This window comes from Myotis brandtii, unplaced genomic scaffold, assembly GCF_000412655.1.
Source record: "Myotis brandtii unplaced genomic scaffold, ASM41265v1 scaffold54, whole genome shotgun sequence".
Classification (NCBI taxonomy): domain Eukaryota; kingdom Metazoa; phylum Chordata; class Mammalia; order Chiroptera; family Vespertilionidae; genus Myotis; species Myotis brandtii.
Window position 1 is genome coordinate 2,406,873 of NW_005369989.1, and position 23,556 is coordinate 2,430,428.

The 23,556-nt window shown below is 38.2% G+C and overlaps 1 protein-coding gene and 1 long non-coding RNA gene across 17 annotated transcripts in view; one reads left to right on the forward strand and one right to left on the reverse strand.

Annotated features, from left to right (window-relative positions):
• The window catches only part of RBMS3 (RNA binding motif, single stranded interacting protein 3), a 965,283-nt gene that overhangs the window by 928,988 nt on the left and 12,739 nt on the right, over positions 1-23,556 (forward strand). For 9 of the 16 annotated variants that reach the window (XM_005878038.2, XM_014549230.1, XM_014549235.1 and 6 more), the window contains 2 exons: positions 16,280-16,360; positions 18,654-18,781. In XM_005878038.2, coding sequence (XP_005878100.1) covers positions 16,280-16,360; positions 18,654-18,781 — 209 coding nt within the window. Of the gene's footprint in view, positions 1-16,279; positions 16,361-18,653; positions 18,786-23,556 lie in introns of those variants that run through there. The other 7 variants (XM_014549237.1, XM_014549231.1, XM_005878041.2 and 4 more) reach the window with 1 other exon arrangement.
• LOC106728131 lies at positions 9,675-22,790 on the reverse strand. The gene is made up of 3 exons (XR_001364386.1): positions 22,757-22,790; positions 13,220-13,222; positions 9,675-9,685 (listed from the first exon to the last, which is right to left on the reverse strand). It is a non-coding gene; the product is annotated as an uncharacterized LOC106728131 (long non-coding RNA).

Genomic DNA, 23,556 nt, shown 5'->3' on the forward strand with positions numbered 1-23,556 from the left:
TGGGAGTTAGTGAATGAGTGTGTCCACACCCTAAAAAGAAACTAAAATATTCTAGGATAAAAAAAGTCAAGGACAGATGATTAGGGAAACCAGACCAAGGAAAATAAGGAGATAAAAATTAGGAGTGGAGCAATATCTGTATTGATTTTGCTTTCTGTTTGACTTTGGCTACCTTAATTCCTCTCCACCACTACCCAAGAAAGTGCACTTCTGGCCCTTTTGTTTATGTTTTATATTTATTAGTTTTATTTCCTTTTGGAACTACTACTTACATGCTTCTCTCAATGATCAAAGCCTTTATTTTTCCAGTGGATGGTAATTATTAAGATTTGGTGTAAATTTTCAGCCCTTTTGGATTCATTGTATCCAATTTTACTTTATTTGTTTAAAAAAGTAACCCAGATCATTGGATCCCCCAATATTTTGAAATTAGATAAAATTGGCTCGAACCCCCAATTTCATACTCTTTGAAATCCAATGCTTTTCTGCAGTATGTATTTAAGTTTGTGAGAGCATTATAATCACTTCTGTCTGCTCTCTCTCTAGTCCATAATGCATTGATTCAGACATGAAATTTATCCCCTTTCCGGTTTTCCAAAAAAATTTTGCACAGAATAAAATTTATAAAGATTTGAGGTGTGTTCAATGATGGAAACATAATGAAATTTAAACAATGTCAATTGAATATAAAGATGCATCTCTGAGCTTAGAATGCCCTTTGGCGGCCTCCCCACAGTGGGATTTCACCAGCCTGTCCCTTCCATCTGTTCAGGCTCATCTCATCCATAGGCACCTCACTCCTCCCCTTTCCTTTAGCTCTGAACTTTGTTTCCTCTTTCCCTCTCCTTCTCACAAACACAAGCTCCTCCCATTTCTCCCATTTATAATGATCTCTTCATGTAGGTTAAGTGTCTGTTTCCCATGCCTTTAGTGTCCTACTGTTAACCCCAAGTATCATCAATGTAATTTTCAAGATAAAGTAAATGAGCATTTCCTGCCTATGCTGATTTCTGATCCTGCATAACTATTCAGATGAAGCTTTTGTTTTATCATCATCATCAGTAGCAGCAGCAGCAGCATCAGCATCAGCATCAGCATCATCATAGTAATAATAAAACCAATAATAATGGTATTCCCATCGTTTAGATTCTTAATATGTTCACAGTCCTATGTTAAGAACTTCATATGCATTATTTCACTAACATTTCTCAAAAAAAATCTTTAAAGTATGAATGTGTGATTCCAGTTTACAACAAGGAAAATGAGGTTTATAGGTAAAAACTCAAAGTTTTTTAATCATCATGCTAAAATAATCAATGTAGACATTTTTCTAGTTTTATTGGGTGATGTTATTATTTTACAGACTTTAATTTTATTTCACTCATGTCACCTTGAAAATCTTAAATAAAAATTTACTTCTAAAACTCCATTAATAGGTAATGGTTATATGAGGGGGGGACAGGAATTCACTGATACTTGTGTAATCTTATACCAATGCAAATTGAGAAATCCTTTTGCACTGTGTATCAACAACCCTGTCATTAAAATGAGGTTTCCATTTTTTATTTTCTTTTTTGCTCCCGAATACATGAATATTTATCATAAACATCATTATCTTCATCATTAATTTATTAAATTTGAAGCATGGCATTAGTCTAATTTATTTTTTAAATGCTCTTCAAACTAATGTGACATTCTCTGAGTCATCCCCAAATCAGTTTATTGTCAAGCATCTAGAAGCCAGAAAATAAAGCAATCAGAATGCATGGATGAGTGTATTTATCCGTTAAATTAAAAATCACCAAAACCACTGAGTTAACATGTTAATATCTCAAAGCATGTTAATGTCTTAAGAATAATCAATGTACCCCAAAATAGAAATAACAGTAAAAACAAAGAATAGGAAACAAACCAGAAGAAGACACGTTCAGTTTGCCACTAGGCTATTTGATGGATGGAAGGTTTGGACAACTTTCAGATAAATCTTTTCTGAGCAATGCCAAAAATAAGGAAAATTATTAGTAGGTGTCTCTTCTCCCTGTCCACTAATTGTGAAAGCACTAGCAAGTCAAGAATAATAGTACCAAAGGTGATTTCTAATGAGTACTTTTTCAAGATTTATTCATTTGGTGCCTTTCCATAGAGGAAACAGCTGCTTAGGTTTAGATAGAGCTTGAATTAAAATGTAAAAGTCTTTCTTCCAATTCTCAAGAGTAAATGGCCTCTAATAATGAGCAGATGGGGAAAAAGAAGAAAGAATGTTTTCAGACCCAACAACTAATAGTTGTAGCATTACTTACAGGCATTTCTCTATCAGGCTGTGAAACCATCTGAGGTCTCAGCTGGCCTGGCTGGAACTTGGAGATGATGCTAACAGGCCTGCTATCCTCATCTCCTGAATCTCCATCCTAATTCAGTCTATTTGGGGCTTCTCCCTTCATTGCTTTATTCTCCAGGCTCGCCATACTGCTTGCCCAATGGATCGCCCATGGTATCTTTTCTCCCATGGTATCTAACCTCCCATGGTATCTTTTCCTTTGTGTCCTTCTGAAAGCACTTTTTAAAACCCAAAGATAAAGTCCTCTACATTTTTATGCTCTGTGCAGAATGTTCTTTCTTCCTCATGTCCTACCTAAGATCTGGTTTGTCTTAAAAATATGTCCTTCCTCAACCACCCTCTTGAATATAGACTTCACTTATTCCTGTGAGCAATGAAGCTGGAAAAGGTGTTATCAGTCTTCCATATCCCCACTGCCTCTTCTAAAACTGTGCATATTCCTTCCTCTTAATAATCACAGTGCTCCAGGATGCTATCTCCTCCCTTCTTTTTGCTACTATCTGTTGATCTCCTGCCAACCTGAACATCCAACAGGGCATTTTGTCATTAACTCTAACTCCTGCCTCAGGAATACCATAGTGTCACAGTACTGCAGCAATACTCATGGAGAGTGAACTTGCCACCATTTTCTCTGAGAAAATGAAGGATATCGGGTGTGAATTCCTTCTGTTTCTTGATTCCCCAACCTATAAATTAAATGATTCTGGCATTCAGCCTCACCTTCAGAATACTTCTCAACAAGCACTCCATAGCCTTTAACAATGACAATATTCTTTTCCTGTGATGGAAATCCTACTTCTTCATTTGCTGTCTTGCCTCCTTTTATTTCTGATACAGTTAGTTTTTTTAAAAAAAAATTGTAAATTGTTTTGGATCCATTAGATCCAATTTCTTCTCAAATACATGTAGAATATAGGATTTTTTTTTCTGGTTCAGGATACACTTCTTAATTTTATTTCCTTTACTCCAGCCCTAATTATGCAATTAAAAAACACACACACACACACACCTTATTTTTTAGCTAACCTATTCTCCCTGAGTTTCTGATGTTCTCCTTGCAAAATGGTTCCATTCATTTGCCAAATTCTTGCTTAATACAGGTAAGATGTTCTTACTCAAGCCTGAAGTGGTTCTTGCAGTTTGAATTCCTGAATTAACTTATGATCTTTCTAACTAACTTAAGGTTCCAAATATTTGAAGGCAATAATCAGGAGTCTTCACAAATATCAGGCATTTTCTATCAAAGAATTTTGGTGAGTCTAAGAAAGTCTCATCTCTTCCCTCAATAGTAATTCTTATTAGCTTTATTTTATGCCATAATGTGCTTCCAAATAAACACTAAACCACTGAAGTGTTTATATTTTGTTCACGACTTTATGTATAGCATAGGCATTGTGTTAGTCCAGCAGTTCTCAACCTGTGGGTCGCGACCCCTTTGGGGGTCGAACGACCCTTTCACAGGGGTCGCCTAAGACCATCGGAAAACACATATATAATTACATATTGTTTTTGTGATTAATCACTATGCTTTAATTATGTTCAATTTGTAACAATGAAATTGGGGTCACCACAACATGAGGAACTGTATTAAAGGGTCGTGGCATTAGGAAGGTTGAGAACCACTGTGTTAGTGTTCTTCAGAGAAACAGAACCAGTAGGATGGGTGGATGGATACATACATACATACATATGAGAGGAGATTTATTGTAGGAATTAGTGCATGCAATTATGGAGGCTGAGAAGTCCCATCATCTACTGTCTGCAAGCTGAAGTGCCAGGAGAGCCGTGAAGGTCTGACAACCAGGGCAGCCAATGGTGTAGCACCCAGTTCGAGGCCTCAGAATTGGGGAACAAGCAATGTAAGTCCTGGGCTCTGAACTCCTGAGAACTAGGAGCTAAGATGTCTGAGGGCAGGAGAAAATGGGCATCCCAGCTCAAGAAGAGAGAGAGAATTCACTCTTCATTTTTTGTTGAATTCAAGCCCTCAGTGGATTGGATGCTGCCCACTCCTTCTTTACTCAGTCTACTAATTCACATGCTAATTTCTTCAGGAGAAAACCCTCAAAGACATACTCAGAAATAATATTTTTACCAGCAGTCTGGGCATCCTTAGCCCAGTCAAACTGACACATGAAATTAACCTTCACAGGCAACAAGACAAACAAAAGATTAGGACTCCTGTCCTCTTCCCTGAACAATTGTAGTTCCTGTGAATTATGCAGCCTGAGTTTTCATCCAGAGTGCTTAATTATTCATTCATTCGTTCATTTGTTCGTTCAACAAAAGCACACCAAGTGCCAACCATGATGAATCAGACATGGTCCCTGTAGGAGCTTTCATAGTTCGCCTACAGTACAGATTCAGATGAAGAGCTGCTGCAAGTCATTATCACTTCCAAATCAAGGACCAAAGCAAGGCTTCCTGAAGGAATTTGGCATTTGGACATAGTTGGCGAGACAGCTTTTGGACACGTGTTATATGTGGGTAGAAAGAGGTTAGAACACAATGAAAGCAGAAAAAGGCACCAAGAAAGGAAATGACAAAGGGCGGGCTCTTGACTATGTGCAGGCAGATGGAGATCAGGATGATTCTAAGAACTCAGTGGGAGTGGGTTGAAATTTACCCCAAGATTGCATCCTTTGTCTCTGCATTGTTTGACAGGTGATATCAAACAAACTATTCTGTAATTCTTGTGGCAAAGAGTGGAATCTGGATTCTTGCACCAGAAAGTCTATTTCCTTCTAGTCCTTTTTTTAAAAAAAAATATTTTTGCCTTTAGCTCTTTTTACTTTGAATTGTTCATTATATCTTTGGAGGCAAGGATGGTATCTGTCTCCCCCACAGAAACTGCTTCATTATGTTCTTGTATTGCCAAAGTTTATATGCTCACATACTAGTAGTATAGTACCATTTAAATATCTTCCCCCTCAATAGGCAGTTCTTAGAAATATTTTTCTCAAATAGCTTTATGTCCTATTTTTGCAGTTTCCAATTTGTTGTTGCTTTCTATTCTTTCCTCCTTATTTAGAATATCATTTCATCTTTCTTTCTTCTCCCTTCTTCCTCCCCACTCACCTTCATGTGCTCCCCACCCATTTGGGATCAGTCTATAACAGGAATATTCTAACTTGTTGAATAGGTCAAGTTTTTTCAGTAAAAGTCTCTTGACTAAAAAAAAAAACACACTAATTAAGAATATATTTGATGGCTCTCGTAGAGACTGACCTCTTTCAAACTACATTTTAAGGGCATCCTCAAAATTTTCTCTTTTATTGTCTCCTCTACTCCACTGGGATGATTGTCGTTCATGGTATGTGGGCAAAATGGTTGAGAGGAAATTTTTTGTGTGGAGGTGGAATTTACTGTGGGTGGCAGCCTGGATGAGTTCCCTTTCCCTGTGGCCGAAGCATTTTAACCTAAGCCCGATTTAATGCGTTAGGCACAGACTTAAATTGAAAACAACAAAGTTTCCAGGAATATTGGGGACTTCTTAGTTCACTTGTCTGTCTTTTTGACAAATTCCCTCAGTTCTTTTCAAAATAAAGAAGCAAGCTTGGTCTCCTAGAGAAAAGGTTAAATGAGCCTGAAGAGGCTGAAGACATTAGTCCTTGGGCTGTGTTCATATAAATTTATGAAAAAAGCTATCTAGATAATAAGTCAGTCAGTCATTAGTTAAAGTGATTTCTTCTTGATGCTTTCAAATTTAAAGACTGATTCCAATAAATGTTGATTTGACCCCAATAACCTCTCTCATTTGAAGAGGTCACCAGAGACTTTTAACTTTTTTACCATTAATAACCATACTAACATGCAAAAATACTAGAAAATGTTAAGAAACAACCAGGAAGGCAGGAAATTTAAACACAAAATGGGAAGACTACCATAAGAAAGTAGTAATAATACAAAAAGATGAACTTGGATTTAATTATCTACTCAGTTTCTGGGTGCTGTGGTGAATGTAAGATTGGCAATAGTTAATAGTGCATAAAAATTAAATAGCTTTATAAGTATGATCAGAAAGGAGAAAGGAATCCTCCTGGACACAAAGAGGGTTAGCAACAAGATGTGTTCCTTCTGGGCCGTATCAGGTCATATTCCCCAATCCATGCTTTAACACCATAGTATGTGCTTACTTAATATTTGACACATAATAAGAGCTCAATAAAATTTTATTAATGCTGTTTACAAGTGAATTAAGAATATATGTTTATTATTGGAATTTTACAGTAGAGCATCATCTTCTCTTAGTTTCTGAGATCCTCACTTCTGGTGATTTTTTTTTCTCTATCCTAGAATTTGTCATTAGCAACCACTGTATCAACTCCAAATCTGAATTTCAAGCTCTAGTTCAATTTCAGACATGCTGCTCTGACTACCACCTCCTTCTATGCACTTCTTACAGAAGTATAACATATGTTCAGAAGAGTGCACAGTTCATGTTTACAACTCAATACATTTTACAGAGTATCCACCCCTCAAGTCTCTACCACCTGCATCAAGATATCAAAGGTCCTCTTCTCACAGAGGCCTCTCTGGTGCCTAACCTTTTCATTCTCCACAGCAACCGTAGCCCTGACTTCTAAAGCATAGATTTGTTTTGATTGTTTCTAAACTTTAAATAACTAGAATCATACAGTAGGAAGACTTTTATGTCAGCTTTTTCTAAAAAGTGCAACATTATATCTGTAAGATTCACCCATATTTGTGGAGGTTTTTTTTATTGTTTATACTAGAGGCCCAGTGCACAACATTCGTGCACTGGGAGTGGGAGGTCCCTCAGCCCAGCCTGTGCCCTCTTGCAGTCTGGGACATCCCCCGAGGGGTCCTTAGCACTGCCACCAAGGCAGGAGAGGCTCCCACCACCACTGCTGCGCTCACCAGCCATGAGTTCTGCTTCTGGCTGGGTAGCGCTCCCCCTGTGGGAGCGCACTGACCACCAGGGGGCAGCTCCTGCATTGAGTGTCTGCCCTCTGGTGGTCAGTGCACATCATAGCAACCAGTTCTGCAGTTTGGTCAATTTTTATATTAGCCTTTTATTATATAGGATTATTATACAATACAAATACATCAGAATGCATTCATTGTACTGTGGATTGACATTTAGGTTATTTTCAACTTGGGACAATTCTAAATATGCTGCTCTAAATGTTTCTTACATATCTCTTGGTGTGTATTTGAAAGGATTTCTGCCATTCACATATCTAGGAGTGGGATTGCTTGGTGATAGGTTCTGTAAATGTTCAGCTTCTTTGTTACTGCTGTACAGTTTTACAGAGTGATGCCCGAAGTTAAACTCCTTCTAGCAACGTCTGAGAGTGCTTCTTGTCTATATCTTCTCAAACACTTGATATTGTCCATTTTTTGCCCTCCTGGTAGGAATGTGTATTATATCATCATATTGATAACTTATATCACCCTAATGACCAATGAGTAGGGTCTACTATATTCATATGCATATTGGCCCTTTGAATTTTAGATACTCTTTTGAAAAGTGTTTGAGTGACTATATATACATTTTTTATGATTGTTTTGTATTTATTGAACTTTTTATTGAAGTAATTATAGATTCACATATAGTTTTAAGAAATAATATAGAGAGGTCCATTGTACAATTGCCTCAAGTTCCCTCAATATTTTGCAAAATTTTTCATCTTCAGTATGAAAGTTTTCATGCCTTTTCTCAAAATCATTTCTAGTTAGTTAATATTTTTTATGCTATAGATACAGTATTTTAAATTTCATTTTTAATTGTTGCTGATATATACAAATATAAATTTTTATTGACATATCCAGCAATCTTGCTAAATGTCCTTATTAATTCAAACAATTTTTTAAAATATATTATTTGGAGTGTCTATATATTAGTCATGTCATCTGTGTTAGTTTCTTCATCTATATGCCTTTTTTTTCTTAACTTATTATACTATCTAAAAACACTAAAACAAAGTTAGGACAGATGATACTGGACATCTTTATCTCATTCCAAAATTCAAACAAAAAGTGTTCAGTATGTCACCATTAATTATGATGTTAGTTGTGTGTGTTTGGTATATAACCTTTTATTCCTAATTTCCATTTATTCTTCATGCACCTAGACATGTTCTCATATCCAGGTATTAGATCTTATCAAAGATATTTCTGAATCTTTTGAAATGATCATACAATTTTCTTCTTTATTCTATCAATGTGGTGAATTATGTTGACTTGTTTTCAAATATCAAATGTTCATGAGATATATTGAGCTGTAGTTTTTCCTTTTAGTAATGTCCCTGCCAGTTTTTGGTATAAGGAGCATACTAGCTTCATGAAATGAGTTGGGAAATGTTCCTTTATGTTATTTTCTGGAAGAATTTATATAAGACTGGTTATTACTTATTTCTTAAATGTTTACAAAAATCAGCTGAAGATTTTATTGTGGGAAGGTTTTGAATTATTCAATTTATTTAGTACAAAGAGCTACTCAAATTTTCTATTTTTTGTGTCACTTCTGCTAAATTGTGCTATTCAAAAAATTTGTCTATTTAATATAAGTTGTCAAATTTATAGGCATAAAGTTGTTCATAATATCCTATTATCTTTTCTACTTTCTCACTTCCCATTCTCTGTTTAACTCAATTAGACTTTCATTTCCACTACTCCATTGTACATATGTTTTCAGTTTCCCCTCCATTCTGAAATCTGATGTACAATTCATTTTCAGTTTTTACCTGATTTATTTTTATTTCCTGAGTTGCCTTTGTGGTTTACTGAATCTCTCTTCTGTCCCATCTTTCTGTAGGTTTTATGTTACCTATCACAAAAAATTTGAGGAGGGGAAGGAGATAATTCATAGTGTGTATATAAAGTTGTTTCTAGTTCAAATTTCAAAACATAGTTTCTTAATCAGCTATATTTCCATAGTATTATCTTTTATTTTCCCTCCTACCACAATGATCTGTGAACATGCTCGAACTTAATGGGCTTTGTTGTTTTTTTTCCCCAAAAACATTCATGAAAATTACTTTTTCTACAAAATTGAAGGCCTTGCTAGCCTGTGATCATGGCTACTGCTTACAGATGAGGTTTGTGAATTTCAAGCTAAGCACAACCTCCAAGAGTCATTCTTGTTACTCTGCTGTATGCCACCCACAAATGGTCCCGCCCCCAAAATACAACAGTCTGTATTTTTTGTTTAATAATTTAACAACACATCTCTCTGTGGGTTATGCTCAATACGATTCTGGGAAAATGGGTGGGATAATACAGGCTACCAATAATGCTGGGCTCCCATTTCTATCCTTTTCCTCTCTTCGAGTGTTTTTACTTCTGGTGTGTGAGATATATGCTACTATCTGTATTCACTTCCACCTACTCTTCAGGGATAGTTACTGCTATTATAACAGTCTACTTTGTTATTTCCATACTGGCATCTTAAAGAGTAAGTAGCCTACTTTATAAATTAATACTAACATAAAACATTATGAAAGCCTACACTATTACTATTCTGGATGGAGATTCCACTTCCTTTTCCATCATTTCATTGACAGACATAGAAAGGATATAGGAAGAACTGAGCAGTACAGGTCTAGGTAGGAATCCAGCCTTACATAGCCTTCTCTCTGTGGATAGTCTCTCATTAATTCATTGAGTGGCATTCTAAGAATTCCACTCTGGCAGCTATACTACTTAACTCTAAGCAAACCTGCAAAATGATAGAAATTTTCAATCTCAAAGTCAAGTATTGCTTCCCAATAAGATTATACAATTCTACAAATTCAAAAAATATGCCATCCAAACTGCAGGATACCTCTACCCAAGGAACATGGTACCTCTCCCTCAGCCCCTCACCCAACCCTGATGAATCATAACTCAGGTTGTTGCCTATATCCTCAACTTTCCTTTATTAGAAGAAAGTAGATGACCTTAAAAGTAATTCACTCTGCACGCTGTTAGCATCATCAACCACAATTGCTGCTTTATCCTCTCAGCTTCCTTTCTGAGGTGCATTTTATGACTTTCCTGTATCGTTCGCATTGACTTTCTGGGTTTGATAGAGCCTGGAAAGCTTTCCTTGCTGAAATTTGTTAAGCGGATTTATGAATTTCATAGCAAGGACTAAAGCACTAATTTACAATCTAAACAGGGTAATGATGATTCCAAATGAGCAAGTTTGATCAAGTATTTTAGGAAATTCCAAAAATTGAAATGTGGGGGACTTTCTTGCCACTCCTTTGCTTTAAAAATAATCAAAATATATTTCCTCACAAGAAACATCTCAAACATTTTTTATTTGTTTTGGTGGGGGGAAAGAAAGTAAATCCAAAACTGAAAATTTAAGTTTTCTTTCTTTGTTTTCTTGGAAATAATCAATGGTTCCCCAGTAACAGAAACAGTTTGTTGTAACTTAAACAGGCAAAAACACAACTCCTCTCCAGTTTCACCATTTTTTTCCTTCTCTTTGTGTAAATATCTTGGTGATGCAGTGTCTAGACTTCTTGGAGCAAGTGATGGAGTCTGGAATTTATTCTGTGGGTTTGAACGCGGCTATCCAGGTCTCCCACATTGATGTGAAAATCTGTTGCTTTCAGAATATGTAAAACTCATCAAACTGTTTACCAAAAAATACAATTTATCAAATCATGCCAAACTTTGTGCTGCACACTACAGGGAAATATTGTATGAACTTGTTCATTTTATCTATACTTCATTTTAATGTTCCCATCAGTCATATCAAGAAAAAATAATTTTCATATGAATATAGACCCTACTCATTGGTCAATAACTATGAATACAAAATAATTTTCACATATGAAAGAATTATGGCAGATCTTTTCTAGCTTTTGAGAAGTACCCATAAAAGAAATTAGTTTCAAAGATGCACATCCATTCTTGTTACAGTTTTAATAAGTACTCCAAAGGGATTCATCAAGTGAAAGGGACAGATTTTTTTTTTTATGTCACAGGTCCTCTTCTTGGTCCTATGTCACTTGCAAGCCAGATAAAATGAAAGCCACCTTTGAAGCACCCAGATCTAAGCAATTTTTTGTGCATCCTGGATTATTAAGTCTGTCTGTACTTTATCTCTTAAGGAAATCAAGCTCTGTGCTTGCAAAGAAAATGCAGGGTTATTTGTTGCCAATTACGTAAAGCTGAGAATTGATCTTACACATAGCTATAACCATATCCTGTAAGCAGATGCTCCTAAATTTACAAGGCTGCCACTTCTTGAGGCTTTACTCTAGGAAATATATGTCTACTACAGAAGAGTTTGTTGTACAAGTTTATCCAGAGATAATAGTTTTACAGGGTATAAAACTCCATAGTGTCGATTTGTTTGAAATAAGTGTCTGTTCCTAATTTTCAAACAACGTTCTCAAGCCCTGTCTTAGTTTACTCATGACCAAAGGAAAAAAAAAAAGAACCCCAAAGTAGGGTCATTGGTTTTTTCCCATTAAAACACACACACACACACACACACACACACACACACCATATTGAACTGAACTGACCTCATCTATAATAATAAAAGCAAAATATGCTAATTAGACCAGACAGCCGAACAACCTTCTGGATGTCCTTCTGGATGAAGCCGCCGTGGCAGGGGCTGAGGCAGAGGCGGTTAGGGACAATCAGGTAGGCAGGCGAGCAGGTAGGGGCTATGAGGCAGACATGCAGGCAAGTGGTTACAGGCATGGGGCAGGTAGGCAGAGTGGTTAGGGGTGATCAGTCAGGTAGGCAGGCAAGCAGTTAGGAGCCAGCGGTCCCAGATTGTGAGAGGGTGCAGGCCGGGCTGAGGCACCACCCCCCCCTGCATGAATTTCATGCACGGGGCCTCTAGTCCTATATAATAAAAGCCTAATATGCTAAGTGTCCAGTTGTCCATTCAACCAATCAAAGCATAATATGCTAATGATATGCTAAGGCTGCTCAACCACTCGCTATGACATGCACTGACCTCCAGGGGGAGACCAGTCGACCAATTGCTACGACGTGCATTGACCACCAGGGAGCAGACAGTTGACCGGTCGACCAGTTGCTATGACATGCCCTGACCATCAGGGGGGCAGATGCTCCGACCGATAGGTTAGCTTGCTGCTGGGGTCCGGCTGATCGGGACTGAGCAAGAAGGGCTGGACATGCCCTGGAGCCCTCCCGCGGTCACTCCTCGGCCCCAATTGTGCATAGGTGGGGTCCCTCAGCCTGGCCTGTGCCCTCTCACAATTTGGGCTGCGGGAACCCCCACCCCGAGTGCATGAATTTTGTGCACCGGGCCTCTAGTTTATACTATAAAATCTCTACTGGTTCTCTTTAGAATAGTAGCATAAAAGCAAGTTAAGTAATACTTAAACATATAGTGTAGCCCTCCTAGAAGAAAATCAGGTGCTCTGAGTATAAAGTAAAATTTAAAAATGTCTGGAAATTAAACAATAAAAATGTTAATCATAGGCATATTATTCTATTTTTTTATCCAGAACTAGTTATTACACTCCATTAGTTAAGAAAAAACAGTATCAATAGTACATAGTAATGATCAAAAGGAGCCTCTTAAGACCTTATTTACTTAACTTCAAAGATAATGTAGTGGATTGAAAAGTGCTAAATCACAGGTCAGAAGAACTGGAGTTTATTCCCATTATTTGTAGGTCTCTGTCTCTCAGTGTGTAATATGGGTGAACCATCCTGCCTAGCATACAGTGTTGTTCTAAACAGAAGACGAGTATGAACTTACACCTTATGCAGTTCAGTTTAGGTCATGTTCCCACTTCACTGAATGTCACGGGAGGTGTGAAGATTTGACAATTCTGTTTTACTGAATAAAACACAGATGAGGTTTGGAATAACTCAGAATCATTTGAAGAAGCTTAGCTAAGAATTACAGAATATGCTTTCCATTAACTACACAGCCTAGGAACTCTAGTTTGGCATGAGAGGTCTTAAGAAATGGGGTGGATTCTCCTGTGAGCTAGTGAAGATTGCTTTCTATAGCCTCAGATCATGTTCCTAAATCTAGTTCACAGAACCACCTCCTTAGAGATGCAGACAGTGGAGCAGAGACAGATCAAAGTCCTGTCCTGCAGATGGGTGCCAGTGATGGCATCGTCTTATGCAAAGGATACACTTATTAGGCCCAGTTGCAAAGTTGTAATTACTAACTCTGGAATAGAAAATAACTAACTTGGCCCAGCTGGTGTGGCACAGTGGTTGCGCATTGACCCCTGAACCAAGAGGTCACGGTTCGATTCCCCGTGGAGGCACATGCAGGAGGCAGCCAATCTATGATTCTCTCTCTCATCATTGATGTTTATGTCTCTCTCTCTCTCTCTCTCTCTCTCTCTCTCTCTCTCTCTCTCTCTGAAATCAATTTTAAAAAAACTTTTTTTTTAAAGAAAATAACCAGCTCCATAGTGGATTATCCTTTTACTAGTATATTCTAACTCTTAGAAAATCATGACCTAAGGGTAAAACATGAACCATCTGAAATCAATTTAAAAAAAACTTTTTTTTAAAGAAAATAACCAGCTCCATAGTGGATTGTCCTTTTACTAGTATATTCTAAGTCTTAGAAAATCATGACCTAAGGGTAAAACATGAACCATAACAGTATCAACTCTGTGCTTAGATAAATTCATAGTTGGTTAATATATATGTATATATATATTTCTACTTGCTATAGGTCTAGGATTTTTGAGATTAAATTAAAGAAACATTTTACAAAGTATGTTTTTTAGAGCACTAGTTCTAAAAATTATTAGGTGCTTCAAAAAAGTTTTAGAAATGCTGGTTTAATCAACTTTAGGCTTCTGTAAAATAATTATTTCTCAAAAGTGTTTTATTACATGTCAGTATCAAAGAAAAGAATATAGTGCACAGCATTACTAAAGTGCATTGGAACACAGAGCTTTTTTTCTTGCTTGAGCCTAGCATTCTATAAAAAATACATTGTAGGGAAAACTGAATCAAAGGATATTTAAAACCTATATAACACAGTCAAACCACCTGTCTGAAATAGTCAGGGGACTATAATTATTCCCCGATGTACTCTCTAAAGCGGTTTTGTTGCTAATGAAAACACCTGCCACAGGTTTCTAGATGTGAAGTATTTGCTGAAATGTGACTCCAGAGTTCTATACTTATTTTAAAAATGGACAGCAATCAAATACCTGAATACTTATTATCTGCTTAAGGATACAAGGACAATGAGTTGGAGAAAGTATTCCTTAAAACGTTATATAAACCTTATAGGGTTGGTGACATTAATATAAAAAGCTCAGAATGATCAATGGCTAAGAGGCATGCAAGATTTGTAATTGGAAGTGGAAGGTTTTCTACTTGTATCCTTTTATTCAGCCTTGAACAATAACTTATCAAGAATCAGGCATTCGGTGCGTTAGAAGATGCAGAGACAAGTGACATTTGGCCCATCCCTTCCAGGAGATAATAGTCTGGACAATTTTAATAGAAGAGTGATGAATGCTATCACAGAGGACAGGGCACAGAAAGCTCGGATAATATTGAACTAAAAAGCTAAATGAGTAATATCACCAGGCCTTTCAAACAATCGCTCTTAGTCCAAGTGACAAGGCTGTTTAATACGTACATATGTGAATTGCACTTAGCTGTTATTAGTAGCAACAAGAATACAGACAACAGTCAGTTGGTTTGATTTGGAGTTGTTTCATTAAAGCTGTCTCTATTTTTTAACCAACAGATACAGTAGGACAGTGCTTATTTTACAACGAAGATGCATTTACTCCAGAATTGCTTTGCTGCTATAATTCTCCATAAATATTAAACAACAACCAATGAGCTGGTCTCCATTCATATATTCCCTTGATTCAGAATCACTTTGCCTCTTGGGTACTGAAAGCATACTAATTTAGGTTTTGCATATTTATGCATGGCCTTAATTTTTGAACTCAACAAATTTAGAAGAATAAATATTCACAGGCTTGTGATTTTTCATAAACATAATTTCTCTAACCTGCATGAATTGAGAAATCTTATCTTCATTAGAGGATTCTGGTTCTAAAGTTTTGTGATGTCCATCAAGTTTAGGAACTCAGAAATAAAGTTTATTCTATAGAAAATTCCATTGTCGAAGAGTAGAACTTTGAATTTGCAAGGGAGATGTGTATTAGAAATAGGAATACGGGTCGTACTTTCTGTTAGATGACACTGTAATTTTTCTGGGGGTCCCTATCTTCATTGCAAAAATACATGTTATCCCCAATACATATGTTACTGAATACTACAACTTAGTGAAAAAAAATTATATCAATGTTTCATTGTTTATTTGGACGAAGAAAAGTTGGAGAATTCAAGGAGTTGAAAAGGGAATCCTGAAAGTGAAAGTGACAAGAGAATGGGATGGGGAGGGAACAAAGGAGGCTGTAACATTATCTGCAATATATATATGTAGATATATGTAGATACATAGATATAGATATAAAATAGTTATGTGAAAATAACAAAATGATGACAATTGCCAATTCTCAATGTTGCTACATAAGTATTTCTTGCATTATTCCTCTATTATTTTTATTTAGACAATAAATTATTATTAATCTGATTCATTCATTCAACAAATAATTTGTTGAGAGCCTACTATGTAATAGATGCCAGCAGGAAAATGGAGAAAATAAAGAACATCATCCCTGCCCTCATGGAGTTTATGTTTTAGATATGAAAGTGAAATAATTTGAGATCTGGTATAGACTATTTACAAAGACAGAGGGAATGGGGGTGGTTAATTTCGACTGATACTGTGGAGGTGGGCTACCATTAATACTGAATCAGTAAGGAGAGAGAATTCTGTGCTGATAGGAACTGCCTTAGTTTTGGTCAAAATAGAGTTTAACTCTAATCATACACTGGCCATGGGCCACATATCTCATGTGATGTCTACTTTCCTCTTTGGTTGCAATCCCAAGTTCACCTGCATTTTTCTTTGATTCCCTCTAGTATATGACTGCTGCTGCTCCTATGCAAGGGACCTACATTCCCCAGTACACGCCTGTGCCTCCGACAGCTGTTTCTATTGAAGTAAGTCTGTCTCTGTCTTATAGAAAGAGGGTCACAGAGATACATCTCAGCCACATATGCCATGGCCCCCATAGCCCAAGGAATCCTGATGTGAGATTTTTGTGCTTCTCTGAAATTTGAAATTGCAAGCTCAGTATATGAAAATATGTGCCCATACCTGGCTAGGCCTAGGTTTTCCTTTGTACATAAAATAAGTTAATTTGCTATCAAAGTATGAGGGAAGTGTCATTTTCATATTTAGAGAAAAGATCAGAGACTAAATCTCTATCCCATCAAATGTTAACGACAATACCCATAAATAGGGAGGGGGAATATTGCAACTCTAGTGCCTTGTTACTCAGAGAGGTCCCTGGACCAGCATTACAGACATCACTGGGGACCTTGTTTAAAACTGCAAACTCTCACGCACCACCTGGACCTCCTGAATCAGAATTGGCACTTAAAAAATTGAGGTAACATTGGTTTATAACATTATGTAAGTTTCAGGGGTGCAACATTATAATTCAGCATCTGTATATACTACATGGTGCTCACCACCAAAAGTCTGGTTTCCATCTGACACCAAATATTTGACCCATTTGCCCTTCCTACATCCCCCACCCACTTCCCGCAGGTAACCATCAATCTGTTGTCTGTATCTATGAGTTTATTTATTTTTGTTTTATATGCCACATATGAGTGAAATCATATGGTTTATGTCCTTTTTTGTCTGACTTTTTTCACTTTGTGTAGTACCCTCATGATCCATCCATGTTGTTGCAGGTGGCAATATTTCATTTTTAACGGCTGAGTAATATTCCATTGTATACATAAGTACACCACATCTTCTTTAATCCACTTATACATTTTGTGTGTGACAAATGTTTGCTGCTACTCAGAAGTTTAAGAGGACACTTCATGTAATTTAGGAACTCACAGAGACCCAGACTTGTAAGGCCCCAAAGAATGTGTATAGTAAACAGGTTTTAATAGCATTTTCAAAATTTTAAGACTGTGTGATTAAAACACATTTTCCTTGCTATAGTTAGCTGTCAAAAAGCATCTAGGACATGAGAAAATTATGAACCTGAACATTTAAACATAAATCTCTGCTACATATTTGCATTTCTCAATCTCAACACCAAAGATATATGGTTATCTACAGAATTTGAGCATTTTGATGACTACAAAATAATGAAACACATTCAATAGTGTGGCTTATTGAAAACAATGTAATTATAGTTAAATCTAGGACTTAAAAAGAAGTCTTTCATTAATAAAAATAGAAGTACACTCTGATATATTGCTTTTAGTTTATGTTTATAAGGAAAACCATTAATTCATTTTCTATGTAAAAACACTCACTGAAAATTCACCAATATCCATACAACTAAATACTGGTGGAAGGTTCAGGAAAACACACACAATACCAAATAGTATTAGGAAGAAAAGGATTAAATTAATAAAGGGAGAATTTTCAGATTCTGAGGACCTCAAGGATCTTTTGTGGCAAAGAGTTGTGGCAGAACATTTGAAACTCGATATTGCTGCAGGTGTTCAAGGTTATAAGTGAAACTATGAGAATATATTCAGACAGATGCCTTTTAGGCCTAATAATTACTTAATAAAACTATGCCTCTCTGGGAACCAATATGTGTCCCTAAAGAGACCGACTTCAGAAATTCATTCTTGTGGGCATCTGTGGGGATAAAGAGGATGAAAAGGTGAGGAAAAGAGCAAATCAAAATTTTGATGTTTGTTTGACTCTATATCTGAAACCTTTAAGTGAATTCCAGTTCTTATTGTGGAAAACAAAAACAAATCAAATTTCTGAAGGGAAACCTCCTTAACCGTATTCTTTTAAAAGAATTCCAAACTTTAATGTAGATGCTTATGCAGGTGAGAGTCCATTGCTTTGCCAGATCATATAGACATGGCACAGTGCACTATCCCAATAAAATGCTTGAGTAGACAATTTTTTGTAGAAATACTTCATGAATTTTTTAATAAATTACCATTCAGTGTGGCTGCATACAAGTCTGGTTGAAGAGTTGTAAGTATGAGCAAAATGATTTCTGACCATTTGACTGCTCCAAGGACGTGATGGCAAGGCTCCTTGCGAGCTCATTGAGGTGAATTTCTCAGCTCTTAGCCACATATGCTCCGTGGTTTTCCTTTGAGTACTTATTGTGGCTTCATAACTGAGTGCAGTTTTCCTCAAGCCAAAGAGAAGAGGGGTATTCTCTGAAGTCCATCTGGAAGAGGGCCCTTTGCTGAAGCCAATAAGACTTTGTGTTCTTATTTGCCTCCTTAGGGTGTTGTTGCTGATACCTCTCCCCAGACAGTGGCACCTTCATCCCAGGACACCAGTGGTCAGCAGCAACAGATAGCAGTGGACACATCCAACGAACATGCATCTGCATATTCCTACCAACAGTCTAAGTAAGTTCGAGCTGTACTAAGCTCTTTCCCTCAAGATCAACTATCTGGGCTTTACTCTCTCACGTTGCACCTGTTAGCTTTTGCTGCAATACAGACCATCTCAAACTTAGTGACAAGCATTTATTTAGTTCATCATTATGTGGTTTGAGTCTCAGGTGGATAGTTGACTGAACTTGCACAAGCATCTGGGAACAGCTGCTGGTCATTTTTGCAGCTCTTCTTCTGCGTGTTGGTTGAGTGATGGAAGCCTCAGAATTTGTAGAACAAGAGAGGAAGCCCAAATGAGCAACATTTTAAATAAATATACTTTTGCTGATTTCAGAGAGGAAGGAAGAGGGAGAGAGAGAAATATCCATGAATGAGAGAATCATTGCTTGGCTGCCTCCTACACGCCCCCTACTGGGGGATGAATGAGAGAATCATTGCTTGGCTGCCTCCTACATGCCCCCTACTGGGGATTGAGCCCTCAATGCAGGCATATGCCCTGAGTGGGAATGGAACAGTGACCTCTGGTTCACAAGTCGATGCTCAACCACTGAGCCAAATAAGTCAGGCATGACCAGCATTTTTCAATTCTGATTGTGACTTATTTGCTGCTGCCCCTTTGGCCAAAGCATAACCAAGCCCTGGGTTCACTACCAAAAGGCTTGAATTCAGAAAGGAACATCAAAGCCATTTTTTTTTAAAAAAAAAATCTGTCATACATAGTTTGGAAAAACTCTAATATTGAGTTTTTCCAAACTATACATGAAACTAAGTAGTGAGCCTGCAGTTTGGTCTCCATTTTCCAATTTATCCAACCAACAATTATTGTTTACTATATGACAGGGAGTATTGTAGATGCTAGTGAAAAACCAATGAACGAAGCAGATGCTCCCCAACTCTTGGAGTTTATTTTCTACTGGGAGTAGACCAGAATCAATGGGTCAATCAGCAAACAATAAAAAAGAAACAGAATTTCAAAGCAGACTGCTTAAAAAGATTCTTGTGGTAGAAAGTGACTGTGTAGATACCTAAGGTTTGTATCAGGGACGGTCTCTCATATAGACCTAGTCTGTAAGATAATTAGAGGCCAATCTTGGAGAGCTTTGGAGAAAAAGCATTCTAAACAGAACCAACAGAAATTCAAAGATCCGGAGTGGGGACCTGATTGATGCTGAAGTGTTGGAGATAGGGCCACGGGGGGGAATTGTAGGTGATACAGTTGAATTTTTATATATAGCCTTTGTGTCGAGCAATTATCCTTGGTTTCATGCTGAGTGAGTTAGAAAACCTTTGGAGAGATGTAAGAGAAGAAATGACAGAATTTTGTTTATATTTCAGTGCCTCTGTTACCAATGCACCCTGAGTAGAGAGGGATATGCATTTTAGGATGGATTTCAGGAAGCAGCGTTCCCCCTCTTGCAATTGTCCAGAACCCCCTCTCCATTCCCCGTCTGATGAAATCAGCTTCAGCTGCCCCTGCTTGTCATCCCACCGTGAGATGCTCTTTCTCAGGGTCCTCCCACCTTTTCATTGTCTGATGTGATGCTCTGAGAGGCGAGTGCTCTGCCTCTCATTGATTCTGGTGAGAGTCGCCCCATCCACCTCCACACCCTGTTTCACTGGTAGCATCGTATGCCCGGTACTATGCTCAGAGACAGGACCTGTGCCCTCAAGGATTTACAGTCTAATATGGGATTTAGATCTACACATAGACAAGAAAAATAGACTGCAAGGAAGAAAATGAACAGGGCTCTTTTTTTGAGAGTGCAATAGGAAGTCATAGAAGAATGCACTTAATTTTTCTTGGTTGTGGTGAATGAAACTGTGTCTTCAAGGAAGGCTCAAGGTACGGAGTGGGAAAACTCAGAGCATTTCTTTGAGAAACAGATGCAGAGTAGTAGAATAGTGTAAAAAGGCAGATGGGACCCAGATTCTCATATCAGGTGCAATACTGAGATGCTCAAACAGAATTTTCTTTGCGTGTCCTTCCAGGTGAAGTAGACAATGGATTTGGAGGCAGTGGAAACAGACAGTCCTATTACTGCAATGGTTCAGACAAAAGGGAACAGAGTTCTGAAGTAGGATGGTGGCAAGTGTGATAATGGTGGAGAGTTGGGAGGTAGAATGAAGTAAGAAAAAAAGGGAACGGGACTTTAAAAGCTCAAGCAATACTGTGGAGTTATTGATGCCACTAAGAGAGGCAGATGAGAAAAAATGGGGGGAGGGATGTTTGTGGAGAAAGATGAGGAATTGAATTATAATGAGTCCATTCACAGAAGCTTATTCCTTGAAATTTTTGAGGAAGTCTAAATCTGACCTCATAAAACTAGTGGCACCATGATTATGTGCCTTGAGCCATGAATTCTTACAGAGCTCTCCACAGATAATAAATGTCAAGACTAGAAGTCTCCATCCCTTGTCCTCAAGGAGGTAAGAAGAATGTTCCACAGGGAGTGCTCATTGCTGCAACATGACAGAGATGAAAGCACCTGGAACATTTCAAATGCGTGACATGGGAAAACCACTTGCATTGCCTTGCGGACATTTCTTTAAGCCTGGAGAAAAAATTTCCACAGGTCCTGTTTATATTCTCAGTTTGCTACTGTGAGGGTCGCCAAAGGAGGAATGCATGAGACCAAAAAGAGTAAATAATTATGAATTTATTAAGTCATCTGGAAAACCAGATGGGCTGAGTCTCAAAATGGTGCCAGCACCCAGGGATGGGAAGTCGGATTTTAAAGGACTCTAGGCGGAGAAGTATCCGGACTGGAGGGGAAGGATGATGGTCTTAGCAAGTGGGATGTGGTCTGAAAGGGACTGTTCCTTGTGAAGTGGCCTAAAGGTCTCCCAGGGCAGGGAGCATTGATTCAATGATATAATCAGACCTAACACAGTCTAGCCTTTTTGTTTTATGGAATAGGGATGAAGGCCATGTCTTCCATAGTTACTTACTGCTGAGGGGGACGCGAGATCATAGAGGGATGGACTTTGGAGTCGCTGGGACACTGCACAGATTTCTCAAGGTTGGAGGGAGGGGTTGCACCAGCATGACTGCCCCAAGAGACTGGTTGGTGAAGGCTTGACAGCGGTCCTGTTGAGTGACTTGGGAGGTAAAAGCCGGTCCTGAGGCCGCCACCGTGTCACTTGCCCGGTTTTGCTGCTTTTCTGGGCCTGGAGCTGAAATACAAGGGAGACCGAGATGTTATCTTTAGGGAGGAAAAGAGCAGGGGGCTAACCTGCCTGACTAGTGATAGGAAAGGGGAGGCTAGGTTACCCGCGGGTCCAGGTTCTTGTTTTCCCCCTTGCTAGGCACCCAGAGCTTTCTGCCCGGGTGAGTTTCTGTACCTGGCGGTCAGAGGGACCTGGGCACAAAAGGAGGTTGTGATGGTGTCTAGGGGTGGTTATTTCCTGAGTACAAGCAGGGCTTGTAACCTGGTGGATAAATTTTAGTATTATTGAGGCAAAAGTTAGAACAATAAGAATTATGACAAATGGTCTGATGGAAGAAAAAAGACATTGTTTTGGAGGGTTGTAGTCTAATATACCAAAATGAGGTTTATTCTCTTAGCTTCGTTTGTCCTTGGGTGTGGTCGGCAAATGGCACTAACTAGACTTCTGCTGTCTCCCTGAATAGGGTGGTTTAAGCTATTTACCCTCTGGTTGGGCAGGAAAAATGCAAACCACTTACTCTTAAGTGTCCTCTGTTTAGGGAAGATAGGATTTACTAGATGGCTGCAAACTGCTGTTTAACTATCTCAGTTTCCCTATTCTGCTTGTCCTGGATTACTGGCCTGTGCATATAATTTCCATTTAACATTTCTCCTTAGAAACCTTTTTACAACTTCACCTCACTTTCTTTTTCCCTCAAAATGCCGAAACCATACAATTTCTTGCCAATTTAATTAGAATTCTTAACTCTTAGAAATCTTAATTTTCCAATGATAATCAAAAAGTAACCAACCAGCATTTCTTAGATTGACATTAATGAACACTCTCACTTTCAAGAAACATACCTTCAACAAAGCATATGACATTACATTAACAGTTCAAAATCTACTTCATAGATTTTCTTTAAAAAAAAAAAAAAAGCTAAAATCATGTGAACTTAAACATCTAAGTTGATCATTTAACCCAGAAATGCTCCAAAGCTTTTAAATTACCAATTAGGCACATGAGGCTGGAGAAGAGGGGGAGATGGGGAGCAGGCCCACAGCCTCTTCTAGGACTACAGTTTCCAGGCCTCCAGCTGCTTGCATTTTAAACTGACACATTTTTCCTTAGAGATAACATGCTAAGGTTTGGGGATAATGACTTCTGCTTCTGATAGTAGCGGGACGTTAAATAAACATTTGCAGTTTTGCTGTAAAGTTGTTCTTTGGGAAAGGGGTGTGTGTCTAGTAAAATGCAGTGACAATGTGAGGTGGCTAATGGCTGTGAGACTAATCCATCAATCCCAGTAATAGAGACTGAGGAGGGCAGAATAAGTGGCCCCCGTGTCATTTAAAAAGGAGATCAGCTTACCTGCCACCACAGTTGTTGCTTGAGGCTCTGTTTTGGTGACATAAGTCTGTGGGGCCTTGTCAGGGCCTGGGCAGCTTCTTCAGTGGCCAGTCCCAGAGGCCTGGGCACTCCAAACTGGATCCAGAGGGTGGCCTTGCTGGACTGGCTGAGGTCCGACTTGGAGGGGCTAGACTCCAGTCTGATTTCAAGTGGCCTTCCCTTTCACACCTTGAGCGGGGGCCTCATGTTTGGGCAGGACTGGGCCCAGTGTTCTTCCTCGTTGCCTTTGA